Here is a 12678-nt window from a genome sequence, read left to right as displayed (position 1 = left end):
CAAAATATATAATTGAGATAAAATCAGTTAAAATTAACCATAAATCTGAAAATTTACTTAAAATGCCAGAAATGATGATGATGATGATGGTGGTCTTCACCAAGTCTTTATAGCTCAACAGGGAGGGGGCCTGTTTGATTTCAGCCAGGAAGGAGTACCACAGAATCAGGCCTACAATACTGAATGCACAGCTCCTGGTGGATATAAGCTGTGCATCCAAGCCATGGGGGCCCTCCAGTGACAAAGATCGATCCAAGAACATCCAAGAACAGGATGGGTCCAAGATATTTTGGCACCTGAGATAAACCACAATATGGCACTTACCCCTGGCCTGGGGCGAGGCATGATTTACACCAGGAACAAGTGGGGAATAACAATCTACATCAGGAACAAGGGTGGGAGGAGACCAGCAGTGCCTTTTGTTTGCAAAGAGGCTACTTTAGAGGCAGCAATGGGACCATCAGAAGCCAGCATAGTAGCAGCAGAGGACAGTGCATTCCTTGGAGGCCAGTTTGCTTGGAGTTATATACCACATATATAACATCTTCAAGAAATTTTCCTTTAGTGTATAACAAGCCATAAATTTCCATTCTTTATTCCATAATTTTTCCCATGCTGACAACTGGATATTCCTGCCAATTTTTTTTTGCCCACTTAATCATTACTTTTTTCGTCTCTTCATCTTTTACCTCCCACTCTAAAAGAAGCTTGTACATTCTAGATATTACTCTTATTTTGTATTAATTCTTTATCTAATTTTGATTCTTCTGTTGCAAAACTTTTTTTCCTGTCTGTCTTAAAAACCTCATTTAATTGGTAACATTGTAGTCTGTTAGGTTATGTCTGATTTCTTCGAATTTTTTCACTTTCAATTGATTATCTTCTTCTTCTAATAGGTCTTTGTACGTGGCCTAATTTGTTTCCATATTTTTTCTTTTCACTGCAATGGCAGAGGGGATAGCCACCAGGTTTTTTTGTTTTTGTTTTGTTCCAATAAATCTTTATAATTCTCATATATCTTATATAGTGGCTTCCTTATATGATTCAGGAAGCCTCTATGAATTTTAACTTTTTCACATCCCAGGTAGGCACGCCACCCAAAGCGATTATCTAAACCTTCCAAATCTAGTAAATCTGAGTTCTGCAATGTCATCCATTCTTCTAGCCAAAGCAAGCCGATTCGTAATAAAGTTTCAGGTCTGGCAAATCCCCCTCTGTCCTTACTGGCTATTGTGTTTCATTCTAGGTTTTGCATTGCCAGATAAACCTCGATAAGTCTTTCTGCTATGTCTTGAAGCATCCCATCCCCCCATCACCAGGATCATGTGAAACATGAACATCATCTTTGGGGGCACATTCATTTTTACTGTGGATACTCTCCCCCAAAGCGACAGGTTCAACCTGTTCCATATTTCTAAATCCTTTTTCATTTCCTTCCATATCTTTGTATCATTATCGCTGAATAAATTACTGTTTTTAATTGTGAGCCAGATTCCCAAGTATTTGACCTTGTTAACTATTGTCAGACCCGAAATTATTTGCAATTCTTCTTTCTCTTGTGCTTCCATATTTTTTTGCCAACAGTTTGGTTTTATTTATATTTATTTTAAATCCCTCCACCTTCCCAAATTCATAAATTTTTGGTAAACTTTCTGCTGAGTTTTCAGTAGTTGTTATAAGATCATCCATGAAGGCCTTTATTTTGTAGGATTTGCTACCCAGTACTATTCCTTTTATTTCTGGGTCTTTCTTATTGCGATTGCCAGTGATTCTACCACCATAATAAACAATAGAGGTGACGGAGGGCAACCTTGCCTAGTTCCTTTCATTATTTTAAAACCGTCTGTTATTTCATTATTTATAATCAATTTCGCTCTCTGATTTTGACATAGTGTCTCTATGCCAGTAGAGTGGTACCTCGGGTTACAGACGCTTCAGGTTACAGATGCTTCAGGTTACAGACTCTGCTAACCCAGAAATAGTACCTCGGGTTAAGAACTTTGCTTCAGAATGAGAACAGAAATCACGCTGCGTTGGCGCGGCAGCCCCATTAGCTAAAGTGGAACCTCAGGTTAAGGACAGTTTCAGGTTAGGAACGGACCTCTGGAACAAATTAAGTTCTTAACCCGAGGTACAACTGTACTGAAAGTCTCCCCCAAACCTGTAATTTCTATGGTTTTTTCATATAGCTCTAGGATACATTATCAAAAGCTTTTTCGGCGTCCACGAACATCAAAATCACTTTTTTGTCTGTTCTCATCTTTAGATATTCTCCAGAGTGTTTTTTACTGAGCTGGAATGTGTCCTCAAACTCTGATAGTGCTTCTTGGGTGGATGATAGAGGTGGCCATATAGTAGAAAGTAGTCCAGTGTATAAAGTTAAAAGGTGTCTTAATTGCTCCACTCACTTTTGCCCCTGGCTCTGCCCACCATTTGGTTCCACAACCTTGGATGAATGCTTGTACTTTGGATCTTTGAAAAGGCTATGCAAATGTTAAATCCTACTATTGATATTGTGTTGCATTGTGACAGAAGACTTTGTGAGTGAAGAAAACCCTGTGGGTAAATGCAGACAACCAGACTGAAAGAGTCTTTGGGCAAATGAAGCTGAATAGAGTTAGGGCAGAGAAGAAATAAGGAAAATGACATTGTGAAGAACAGTGCTGAATGTGCAAGAATACAAATAAGTTTGCCACAAGTGTAGAAAATTGGTGGTGCTTTTCAATGTGGAAATGAACACAGAATGAGGTAGAGTTTTTTCAGCACAGCTCTCTGTGGAGCCCATTCAGGATGGCTACAATACATTTGCTGAAGTAGCTTTGCTGCAAATTGGTATTCATCTTCCTATGTCAATTTGCACAAACCAAAGCAACTGGTAAATTAGAATGCAGACTGTCTCTAAAACCTTCAGTTATCCACCAAGAGGTAATTTTGCCTGACTGAAGCAATTTTTGGAAATAAGAAACTGAATCTGAGAGTGTAAAGGGCTTTTACTGTAGCTCAGTCAACTGGGGTATTGGCCTGTTTAAGTTTTGAAAACACTCTAGGCTACAAAACCAAACCCAAAGAGAATCTTTGTTCATTGAGAATCTACAACCAAGGGAATTGATGAGTCTGGAAGTGATTTAGAACACAGATGTTGAAATTAACAAACACTTTTTAAAAGTTGATATTTAGTTAGCCAAATATATAATAAAGCTAATATTTAGTTTGGCTCTTTAGATGTTGTTGGACTACAATTCCCAATCACCAGGAATGATCATAGGGCAGTTCACAACATAAAAATACACAATGAAAACACAAAATACATTATAAAACAAGAACAAGTATGAACCAATAAACCCTTCACACAAACACAGTTAAAAGGCCATGGTTTGTTTAATCAGCCCAACACCTAATTATAGAGGAATGTTTTAACTGGCACCTAAAGATATGTAATGAAGGCACCAGCCAAGGCTGCCCAGGGGAGAACATTCCACAAATGGGGAGCTGCCAGAGAAAAGACCTGTTCTTGTGTGGTCACCCTCCAGACCTCTCATGGAGGGAGTGCATGAAGAAGGGCCTCAGAAGATGATCACAGGGTCTGGGTCAGTTCATCTGGGGGCAGATTGTAGCTTAGCAACATCTGGAGGGCCAAAGGCTTCCCACTCCTGCAATAAAGTCAGCATCTGAAAGTGCATGGGCAGTGAATGCTGAAATCATAGAATTGTAGAGTTGGAAGGCACCCTGAGGATCCTCTAGCCCAACCCCCTGCGATGCAGGAATATACACCTGTCCCAAGCGGGAATTAAACATGCAGCCTAGGTGTTAGCAGCACCACACTCTAACCAACTGAGCTATCCAGGCAGCTTAATTATCAGAAACCAAAATAATTCAACAAGGTGATGCAGAATAGTAAAACACAAGATACTGCTGGGTACTGTCCAGGGTCCCATCCAGCCTGGGAAAAGGGGGACATAGTAGATATTTATAGAATTATGCAGGCTGTAGAGTACTGAGAAAGGGTTTTCTCCCTTTCTAGAGTACTAGAACCTAAGAGTTAAATGGTGGGAAATCAGGAGAGATATACAGTGGCATTGTTAATTTTTGGAATTTGGTCTTACATCAGGCAGGGATGGCTGCCAGCTTGGGTGGCATTTCAAGGGAAACCAGACAAATTCATGAAGGAGAAGGCTATCAGTGGCTACTAGCCATGATGACTATGTTCTGCCTCTATGGTTGGAGGCAGTAGAATCATAGACTTGTAGAGTTGGAAGGGACCCAAGGGTCATCTAGTCCAACCCCCTGCAATGCAGGAATCTCAGCTAAAGCATCCATCCAACCTCTGCTTAAAAGCTTCCAAGGAAGGAGAGTCCACCACCTCCTAAGGGAGACCATTCCACTGTCAAACAGCTCTTACTGTCAGAAAGTTCTTCCTGATCTTTAGCTGGAATCCCCTTTCTTGAAGTCATTGGTTCAGGTCTACCCTCCAGAGCAGGAGAAAACAAGCTTTCTCCATATTTCATGTGATAACCCTTGAGATATTTGAAGATGGCAGTCATATCTCCTCTCAGTGTCTTCTTTTCTAGGCTAAATATACCCTGCTCCTTCAACTGTTCCTCATAAGGCTTGGTTTCCAGACCCTTGATCATCTTGGTTGCCCTCCTCTGCACATGTTTCAGCTTGTCAACATCCTTCTTAATCTGCTGTGCCCAGAATTGGACACAGTTATTACAGGTGTGGTCTGACCATGGCAGAATAGAGCAGTACTATTACTTTCCTTGATCTGGACACTATACTTCTGTTGATGCATGATTCTGTACATGGCCCTGATTAGTCAGCAGCATATGTAGAGGTGGGGTGATTTCCCCTGTGATGTCAGAGACTGGTCCACACAGACAGCTCCAGCCTTGAGAGGGCACTGGAAAAAGAGCCCCTCTGATGCACTCCTTGGAAATAGTCTGTTCCACTGCCGAGCCTCTTACTGACAGAAAATTCTTCCTAATGTTTAGTGGGAATCTCCCCCCCCCCATTTGAATCCATTCGTTCAGGTCCTACTCTCTTGAGCAGCTCCATCTTGCTCATTCTTCCATGTGACAGCAGACCTTAAGATATTTGAAGATAGCTGTCATATGAAGTCTTCTCTTGCCCAGGCTAAACATATCCAACTCCTTCAGCTGTTCCTTGTAAGGCTTGATTCACAGACCCAAATGCAATAAAGATAAATAAAATGAAGTGGCAACTTGATCCAAGTGCTCAGCAGGCTATGTATCTTGGCTTTTCCTGCACGAAGGAATCAACTCAGGTTGCAGAACTGAATATCTAAATCTTTATTCCTCAGATTGGTGCGTCATAAAAATAGGCCAAGGATAGAGGACACCACAGGTGGCAGGCAAGGCTGGGCAAGCTAAAACGTTGATCCAACAAGCTGCATTCCCCCCTGTTGCCTAGCAAATGGGATTGTGTTTTGGACTGGGCAAGCAAGTGGAAACCTTTCTGGGAAGCCTGAACCTGACCCGTCTGCTTTGTCTGTGGGCAAGCTCTTCCCCTGCTTCACCTGGACCCAATGGTGTCTCCTCAGGGCCCTAGATATATTCTTTTCTTTAAGCCAGGTAGGAGTTTGATTCAGCAGTGGGCCCTGCTATGGCATTGGGGCCATGGCACTATCCAAGTATTCCAGATGCTGGCACAGGCTTTGGATTCCCACCCTTTCCATTCCCTAGTTGTCTTCTTGTTTAATCCTCAGTGGCTTCTTAGTGGTTAGTTCTTTCTTACATTTGCTCCCCTCCAAGCATTCTTGTCATTTGGCTCCTTTGATCTCTTCCATGCTTCTTCATTTGGGGTGTATGTGTGTGTGTGTGTATGTATGTGTGTGTATGTTCTCTAGCTATGTTCGCTTCTTGAAAGAGAGGCTCCAATGGGATCACTGGGGGTGGGTAGGGGAGAAGGAAGCATGCTCCAATGAAAGGCAGCGCTCGAATGTGAATTTTACCGAGTTAGCTGAAGCCCTATTTGGTTAATTACTGCTCCCTTCTCCCTTGGGGACTGGCATTATTTTTCCCGTGAAGGAGTTCAGAGCGGCATCCCAGTGAGAGCTAGCTGTGAAGGAGCTGCCTCTTGTTATGCAGTCTGGCAGGAGTAATGGCATTAGCTCTCGGTAATAATCTGCAAAATGTTTTCCAAAAAAAGAAAGAAGTGCTTACTCTCATTTCATTTAAAGGTAGGGTGGATGAGGCTAATGGCAGATCAGCCAATTCCTGTTCCTTGTCAGTGATTGCATGCATTCTCGTTTAGGAAGGGCTTAGAGGTAGAGCATTTGCTTTGTAGGTAGAGGTTCCTAATTCAGCCCCCAGGTTTTCCAGGCAGGACTGGGAATTTCCCCAATCTGAAATCCAGATCAGCTGCAGATCAGTGCAGGCATGGTCCAAAGATCTGATTTAGTTTAAGGCAACTTCCTGCTTTGCACTATTCTTTTTCTGCAGGGGGAGGGGATGAAGGTTACTGGCAGAGCATTTTCTTTGCATGCAGAAGATCCCAAATTCAATCTCCAGCATCTCTGGGCTGGGGGCTGGGAATGTCCCCTTTGTGAAACCCCAGAGATCAACTTCCAGTCAGTGTAGGCAATATTGATTTCAATATACCAGTGGTAGGACTTGATATAAGGCAGCTCCCTATGTTTGTCGATCCATTCTGCACTTTTTAAAAAAGCACCAAAATTGCATTTAAGTCGTGTTCTCTTTACCATAAAGTATGGCTAGATTGTCCTCTCATTGTTGTTTCTATCAGTTTCTCATTTTTCCAGTCAGTGGTTGAGCACTTTCTTTGCATGCAGGAGATCCTGGCTTCCATCTCCAACATCCCCAGAAAGAACTGCCCCCAGTCTGAAACCCTGGAGTGCTTCTACCAGTCAGTGTGTACAGTAGAGTGCTCCTGTTTCCAATGAGCTAATGCACACAGGATCTGAGCATGAAGAACAGAGTGTCTCTCATGGATTGTGAACTTTGAAGGAAATATTTACTGAGACATTCCAGTGGTGACTTAGGAGGCACTGGTATGAACACTGGCCAATATTATTCAGGGCTGACTTCATCATTTTCTGGTGTACTGAGTAGCTCCCCACTTCAAGCTGCAAGGAAGCCAATATTCTGCTCCAGGTGATGGTTCTAATGGAGTGTTCTGGTCAAGACAGGGTGTAGCTTTCAGGATGGACAGCTCCATGTTGAGACACTTTAGAACGGTGCTTCAGCAACAGATAACCCCAGGATGAGCAACCAAGCATTAAATAAGGCTGCAGCTCTGCCCCCCAGGGGGAGGGGGGCATTGCCTGATTCAGCAGCCATAGGCTTCCACCATATAGGGGAAAACAATTGTTCCATTGGAGCTTCTCATCTGAAGTCCTCAGAAGATGGCAATGAGACCTCTTCAGACTAGAGAGGTGTTGACAGAATGGCCCCCTCCTGGATTAGGGCTGCTAAGGCAATGCGGACCATAATGACCATATTTTCTCATGCTGTCTGATACTTCCACCAAGTCCACAGCCTTGTAGTCTGAAGATGGAAAGTTGGACTCTGTGGCTGTGACATCTGGCTGCAAACATGTTTCCAGGAACATAAGAATCTGCCTTAAACGGATTCAGACCCATTGGCTCCTCTTGCTCAGCATTGTCTGCATTGTCCATATTGATTGGCAGCTGTTCTCCAGGGTTTCAGAAAGTATACCCTCCCAGCCCTACCTGAAGACACCAGGGACCTTCTGCATGCAAGGCACATGCTCTACCATTAGCTATGGTCCCTCAAACATAGTAAGATGCTTCATACTGTATCAAACCATTGATCTATCCAGCTCAATATTGCTCACATTTAATAGCAACAGTTTCACGGGTTTTCAGACAAGTCTTACTCCTGGCCCTTGAGACTTTCTGCATGCCAAGCAGATGCTCTCCTACTGAACTATGGCCGTTCCCCATTTGGCTCTTGCGTCTCTGTAGTTGTGTCTGTTAAATCTAAACTTTGAGAGCTGATCAGCCTCCTTCACTGGCTCCTAAGTTTGGGTCCCTGGCAGAGAACAGCACAACTTCATCTCAAAAGCCACCAGAGACCAATTCTGTCATTGGTGAGAATATCTGATGATTAACTTTTCCAGTGAAGTGTTTGCTTCTGCCAGGCAACCGATGTTTTATAAATGAGCAATTAAAAGCAGGGAGGAAAGTGAGCAAGTGAGCTGGCGTGAGAATCTCAGAATGAGATGTCTGTCAGAGTGTGATCATTACTGGTTCAAATGACTTTCAGTGGCTTGGGCTCGTGTTTTGGCAGCTCACGCTTTCCTATTCATTCTCTCCAGGTTCCTCCCTACCCCCGCTAAATATAATTGCTTCCATTTATGGTGTACATTTGATCCCAGTGGAAAACTAAACACTGAGCATCTCAGCTGGGGATTGGTGTCACGCTCCAAGGGGCTTGGCTGCTCACACCTACCTCTTCTATTCAAGTTCAAAAGTAGGGGTTAGGAACTTCAGGCCTGTGGGCCAAATGTGGCCCTCAGAATTTCCCCCAGACACACTGATTCCCAGCTTTACCAGCCCTGCTTCACATCATCCATGTGTGTTTTTGCCTGGCGGGATGTGTCCTTGAACTCTGATAAAGTTTCTTCCTTGCTTGGATGGTGGGTAGAGTGGGGTGTGTATGTGCGTAGAAATCTTATAGTGCAAAGATAACATTTACATTTATTGACCTGCCCATTTTTACTTCTGCCCTGCACACAATTGGCCCCTCCTTTTTTCCTAGGAGCATCACTGGAAGACTTCATGGGTGCCACTGTGTCCTTGGGCATTGGGTTGGTGACCCTGGTCTATATTTACCAGGAATTTTCCCTATTTCCTGGCACCTACCTGCTGGGTACATCACAGTTTCCCCTCCCACCACTTTCTGCCTTTTTTGTTAAAAAGTTCTGGAATTTTCATTCTGTGGAGTTCAACTCTCCTCTTTTGGCCTCTACAAGTCAGATATTTGAGAAACACACACACACACTGAAACATGCATGAACATGGGGAGGAATATTGGCATCTTATTATACTGCTGCTGAAATACTTGCACTGGTTTCTAGTTAGCTACTGATGTTGGTGAGCAAGGTGTTGATGCTGGTGAGCAAAGCCCTATATAGCTTGGGACCAGGACACCTAAGGTAAGGTTACCAGATTTTTTTCAATGAACCTGGGGACACTTTTCAACTTCAATGGATTTTGTATGGGGACTGATTTGTAAATCTGGGGACTGTCCCTGGGAAACAGGGACATCTGGTAACCTTAACCTAAGAGATTGCTCACCACTTACATACCCAACCAATCACTGTGTTCTTCTGGAGAGCAGATATCATCCTATCAATAGGTCCATTCTGCATAATGCTGGAATCAGGCCTTTAGTGGTGGGCAACCAGTTTTCCTACCCCTGAAGTAGCGTTTTCAGTAATGCAGAACAATTATTAGTTGAGGACTGAGTAGCAGTCTTTGGCCTCACCAAAGTGATACCAGGCTGCCTCTGAAATGATGGATGAGCAAAGGTTCCAAAACTGGGGCCTCTCTTAAGGTGTTTATATATATATAAGGAATATTGCATTAGTTTTCCTGATTACAGTATAATGCTAGTGCTTTTGTCCTGTTTTCTAACTCTCCTTTCACACTGCAGTGTCTGTTGCATTATGGAATTTTGACTGAAATAGTGGAATGTTGCATTCAATTTCATTCACATGTTTGGGGGGGGGCGGGGATTTGTGATGCAACTTTTTGTCTGAAATAGTGGAATGTTGCATTCAATTTCATTCACATGTGGGGAGGGGGATTTGTGATGCAACAACCAATGTCATTGGGAAATGTTGCTATTCCCTCACCCTTCTGTTCTCCCATGATTCCCCCATGAAAACAGCAGGAAAGAACTGTATGCCATCCCACCATCCCAAATTTTCATAGAATCATAGCCTCCCCAACACCTGCTCTCAAGAGTTTGATCGGTCCAGACTTCTCCCAAACCCTTGTTTCCCCACCTACGCATGAGCTGAATTAAAATTTGAGCCAGCTCTTTCTGTCGGAAAGTATTTCCTGATGTTTAGTTGGAATCTCCATTCTTGTAATTGAAGCCATTGGTTTGAGTCCTAACCTCCAGAGCAGGGTAAAACACACATGCTCCGTCTTCCATGTGAAAGTCCTTGAGACATTGGAAGACAGCTATCACATCTCCTCTCAGTCTCCTCATTTCCAGCCTAAACATACCCGGCTCCTTCAACCACTCCTCATAAAGCTTGGATTCCAGCTTTATTTTGTCACTTTATTCCCATAATCTTTTGGGGTTTATGGGGTTGCCAGTGGATTTTTTTCCTGGAAACAATTAACGTGGAAATGAGTGCTGAACTTCCATTATATTCCACTAGAGTTCGGAAGGCGGCTTTTGCATTGTGTGGAAGCAGAAATTAAGCAGTTAGGGAAACATCAGGAAGACAGAATAAACTGCTTTGTGCATGCAGCTTTAGTGAGCCAGTCGGCTCCAGTGGTTTAGGGCTTTTGTTCAGAGCCCTGAAAACTCTCATCTTAACACAATTTCTTTCATTCTCTCTCCTTCTCCCATTAGGATTCTGGCTACTGCTGGGGCTCAGTTTGACTTGCGGACGTTGAGAGCTGTCCGAGTACTGAGGCCGCTGAAGCTTGTATCAGGAATCCCAAGTGAGTACAATATGACTTCCATGTCCAACTTTTGCCTCTGGCTCCCCACCAGGGTGTGTCCCACTCAAGGTTGCTCAGAAGGGGGTGCAGCCCTTGAGCCAAAAAAGGGTTTCTCAGCCCTGACTTTTGCCAAGAGCTAGGGAATCTTTAGTCCTCCAGATTCTGCTGAACTACAACACCCATCATCCCAAGCCATCAACCTTGCTTACTGGGGCTTATATCTGGCCCTCCAGACATTGCTGAACTGCAACTTCCATCAATATGATACCAAATAATTATGGGAGCAGTAGCTTGTTGAGGGTGCTGAGTGTTGTTGGAGACCCCTATCCTCCACACAGAGCTACAATTCCCACAGTAGCTTAACAGTTGATCCCTCTTCACAGAGAACTCTGGGAATTGTAGCTCTGTGAGGGGAATGGGGGGGGGGGTGTTCCAAACTCTTAGCACCCTTAACAACTTACACCTCCCGGCATGCTTTGGGGGAGCCGTGGTTGTTTAAAGTGGTATCACAGTGCTTTAAATGTATGATGGCTTAAGTCAAGTTGAAAAGAGTTTGCTCAGTGCTAAATTGTTCCTATGGATTTCAAGCCTGTGCCTGGAGTTTTTATAGCCTGAGCGTCTCATCAATGTTTCCTGGCACGCGAATGGGGTCCTTGCAGCCAAGGAGCTCCTATCCGCTGGCTGTGAAGGCAGCTTTGTTTCATTCTGCAATGTCTGCATAAAATTATCTGACTCTGCCGTCTCCTTGGCTTCATCTCTTATCTCCTGTGCTTTAATTTAAAGTGTCTTTTTTGTTTGGTGAAGGGCATGGGAGTTGAGTGACAGCTCCGCAGGTTTGTGTCTCCCCTTTGTGTGTCTAGGGATGGTTCTGTGCAAGGGATAGGCAAGCAAAAGGAATCAATGAAATGGGGAGGAGCAAACATAACTTATTGCAGGGGTCAGGGACCTCAGTCCTGGAACCCAGTATGGCCTCCAGACCCGTCTCTCTCTGGTCCTCAGAACTCCCCTGGGCCACACCCTCTTTTCTAAAGCCAGAACCCTCACCACCCTTGCTTTGCTTCCTCCTTTATTTTAATTTTTTGGCTTGACTGAGACGTATCCTTGGGCTCTATTAATGACTCTATCTTGAATGTGTGGAATTTATCTTTGCTCCACCTACTTTTGCCTTTGACTCCACCTACTACTGTCATGTGACAACCCTCCCCCAGAAGGCTGCCTAAAAGGGAATGTGGCCTTTGGGCTGAAAAAGGGACCTCTGACCCCCTCTTAAATGGCTGATAATCATATAATTTTTGATTAGTGGGGAAATGGGGATTGTGGTCTGCAGAACTAGTTTCGTGCTCAGAGGATGGGAAGGGAGCCTCGATTTCTTTTGTCCCTGTGGCAGCTTTATGCTTCACATCAGCTGTATTTGCCTTGAGCCGTTCCCTGGCTCCTGGTCTATTTTGAAGCCTTGCTCTGTTTTTACGGGGTAGGATGTCATTCAGTACTAGAGAAGATGCTTTTCCATTGAGGATAAGGCTGTTCTACCTTCACTGATGGAGGCAGGATGCCTCTGAATACCAGTTGTTGGAAATCACCAGTAGACAGAGTTCTGTTCTGCTCAGGTCCTTTTTGTGGGCTTCCCAATGGGGCATCTGCTTGGCTACTGTGAGAAGAGGATGCTGGACTAGTTGGGCCTTTCGCCTGGTCCAGCAAGGGCATTTATGCAAAAGGACCTAGGTTAAAACAGACCCCTGCCTGAATCCACAAAAAGCCACTACTTGTCAGTTTAGGTAACACCTGCTCTCAAGGGTGTGATGGATCCAGCCTCCTCCCAAACCCTTGTCTCCCTGCCTATGCATGAGCTGAATTAAAATCTGAGCCAGCGATTCAGTGGGTCCTATTGTAATGTGATGTTCTTTGAATTAAAACCACAGCAACTTAATGATGCTTAAGTCTGAGTCCCTGTATTCTTTCCTAGCTACAAATCAGGGGTGCTTATGGAATTT

At 43.9% G+C, this 12678-nt stretch overlaps 1 protein-coding gene across 13 annotated transcripts in view; it reads left to right on the top strand.

Moving 5' to 3' along the window:
- CACNA1B (calcium voltage-gated channel subunit alpha1 B) overlaps positions 1-12678 on the top strand; it is a 337646-nt gene that overhangs the window by 98778 nt on the left and 226190 nt on the right. For all 13 annotated transcript variants that reach the window (XM_083721547.1, XM_083721558.1, XM_083721557.1 and 10 more), the window contains exon 4: positions 10596-10687. In XM_083721547.1, the coding sequence (XP_083577673.1) occupies positions 10596-10687 (92 nt within the window). The remainder of the gene's footprint in view (positions 1-10595; positions 10688-12678) is intronic.

This window comes from Podarcis gaigeae (genome assembly GCF_964106915.1).
Source record: "Podarcis gaigeae genome assembly, chromosome: Z".
NCBI classification, from domain to species: domain Eukaryota; kingdom Metazoa; phylum Chordata; class Lepidosauria; order Squamata; family Lacertidae; genus Podarcis; species Podarcis gaigeae.
Note: the sequence above shows the minus strand (reverse complement) of the source record. Positions and strands in the feature narration are given on the sequence as shown.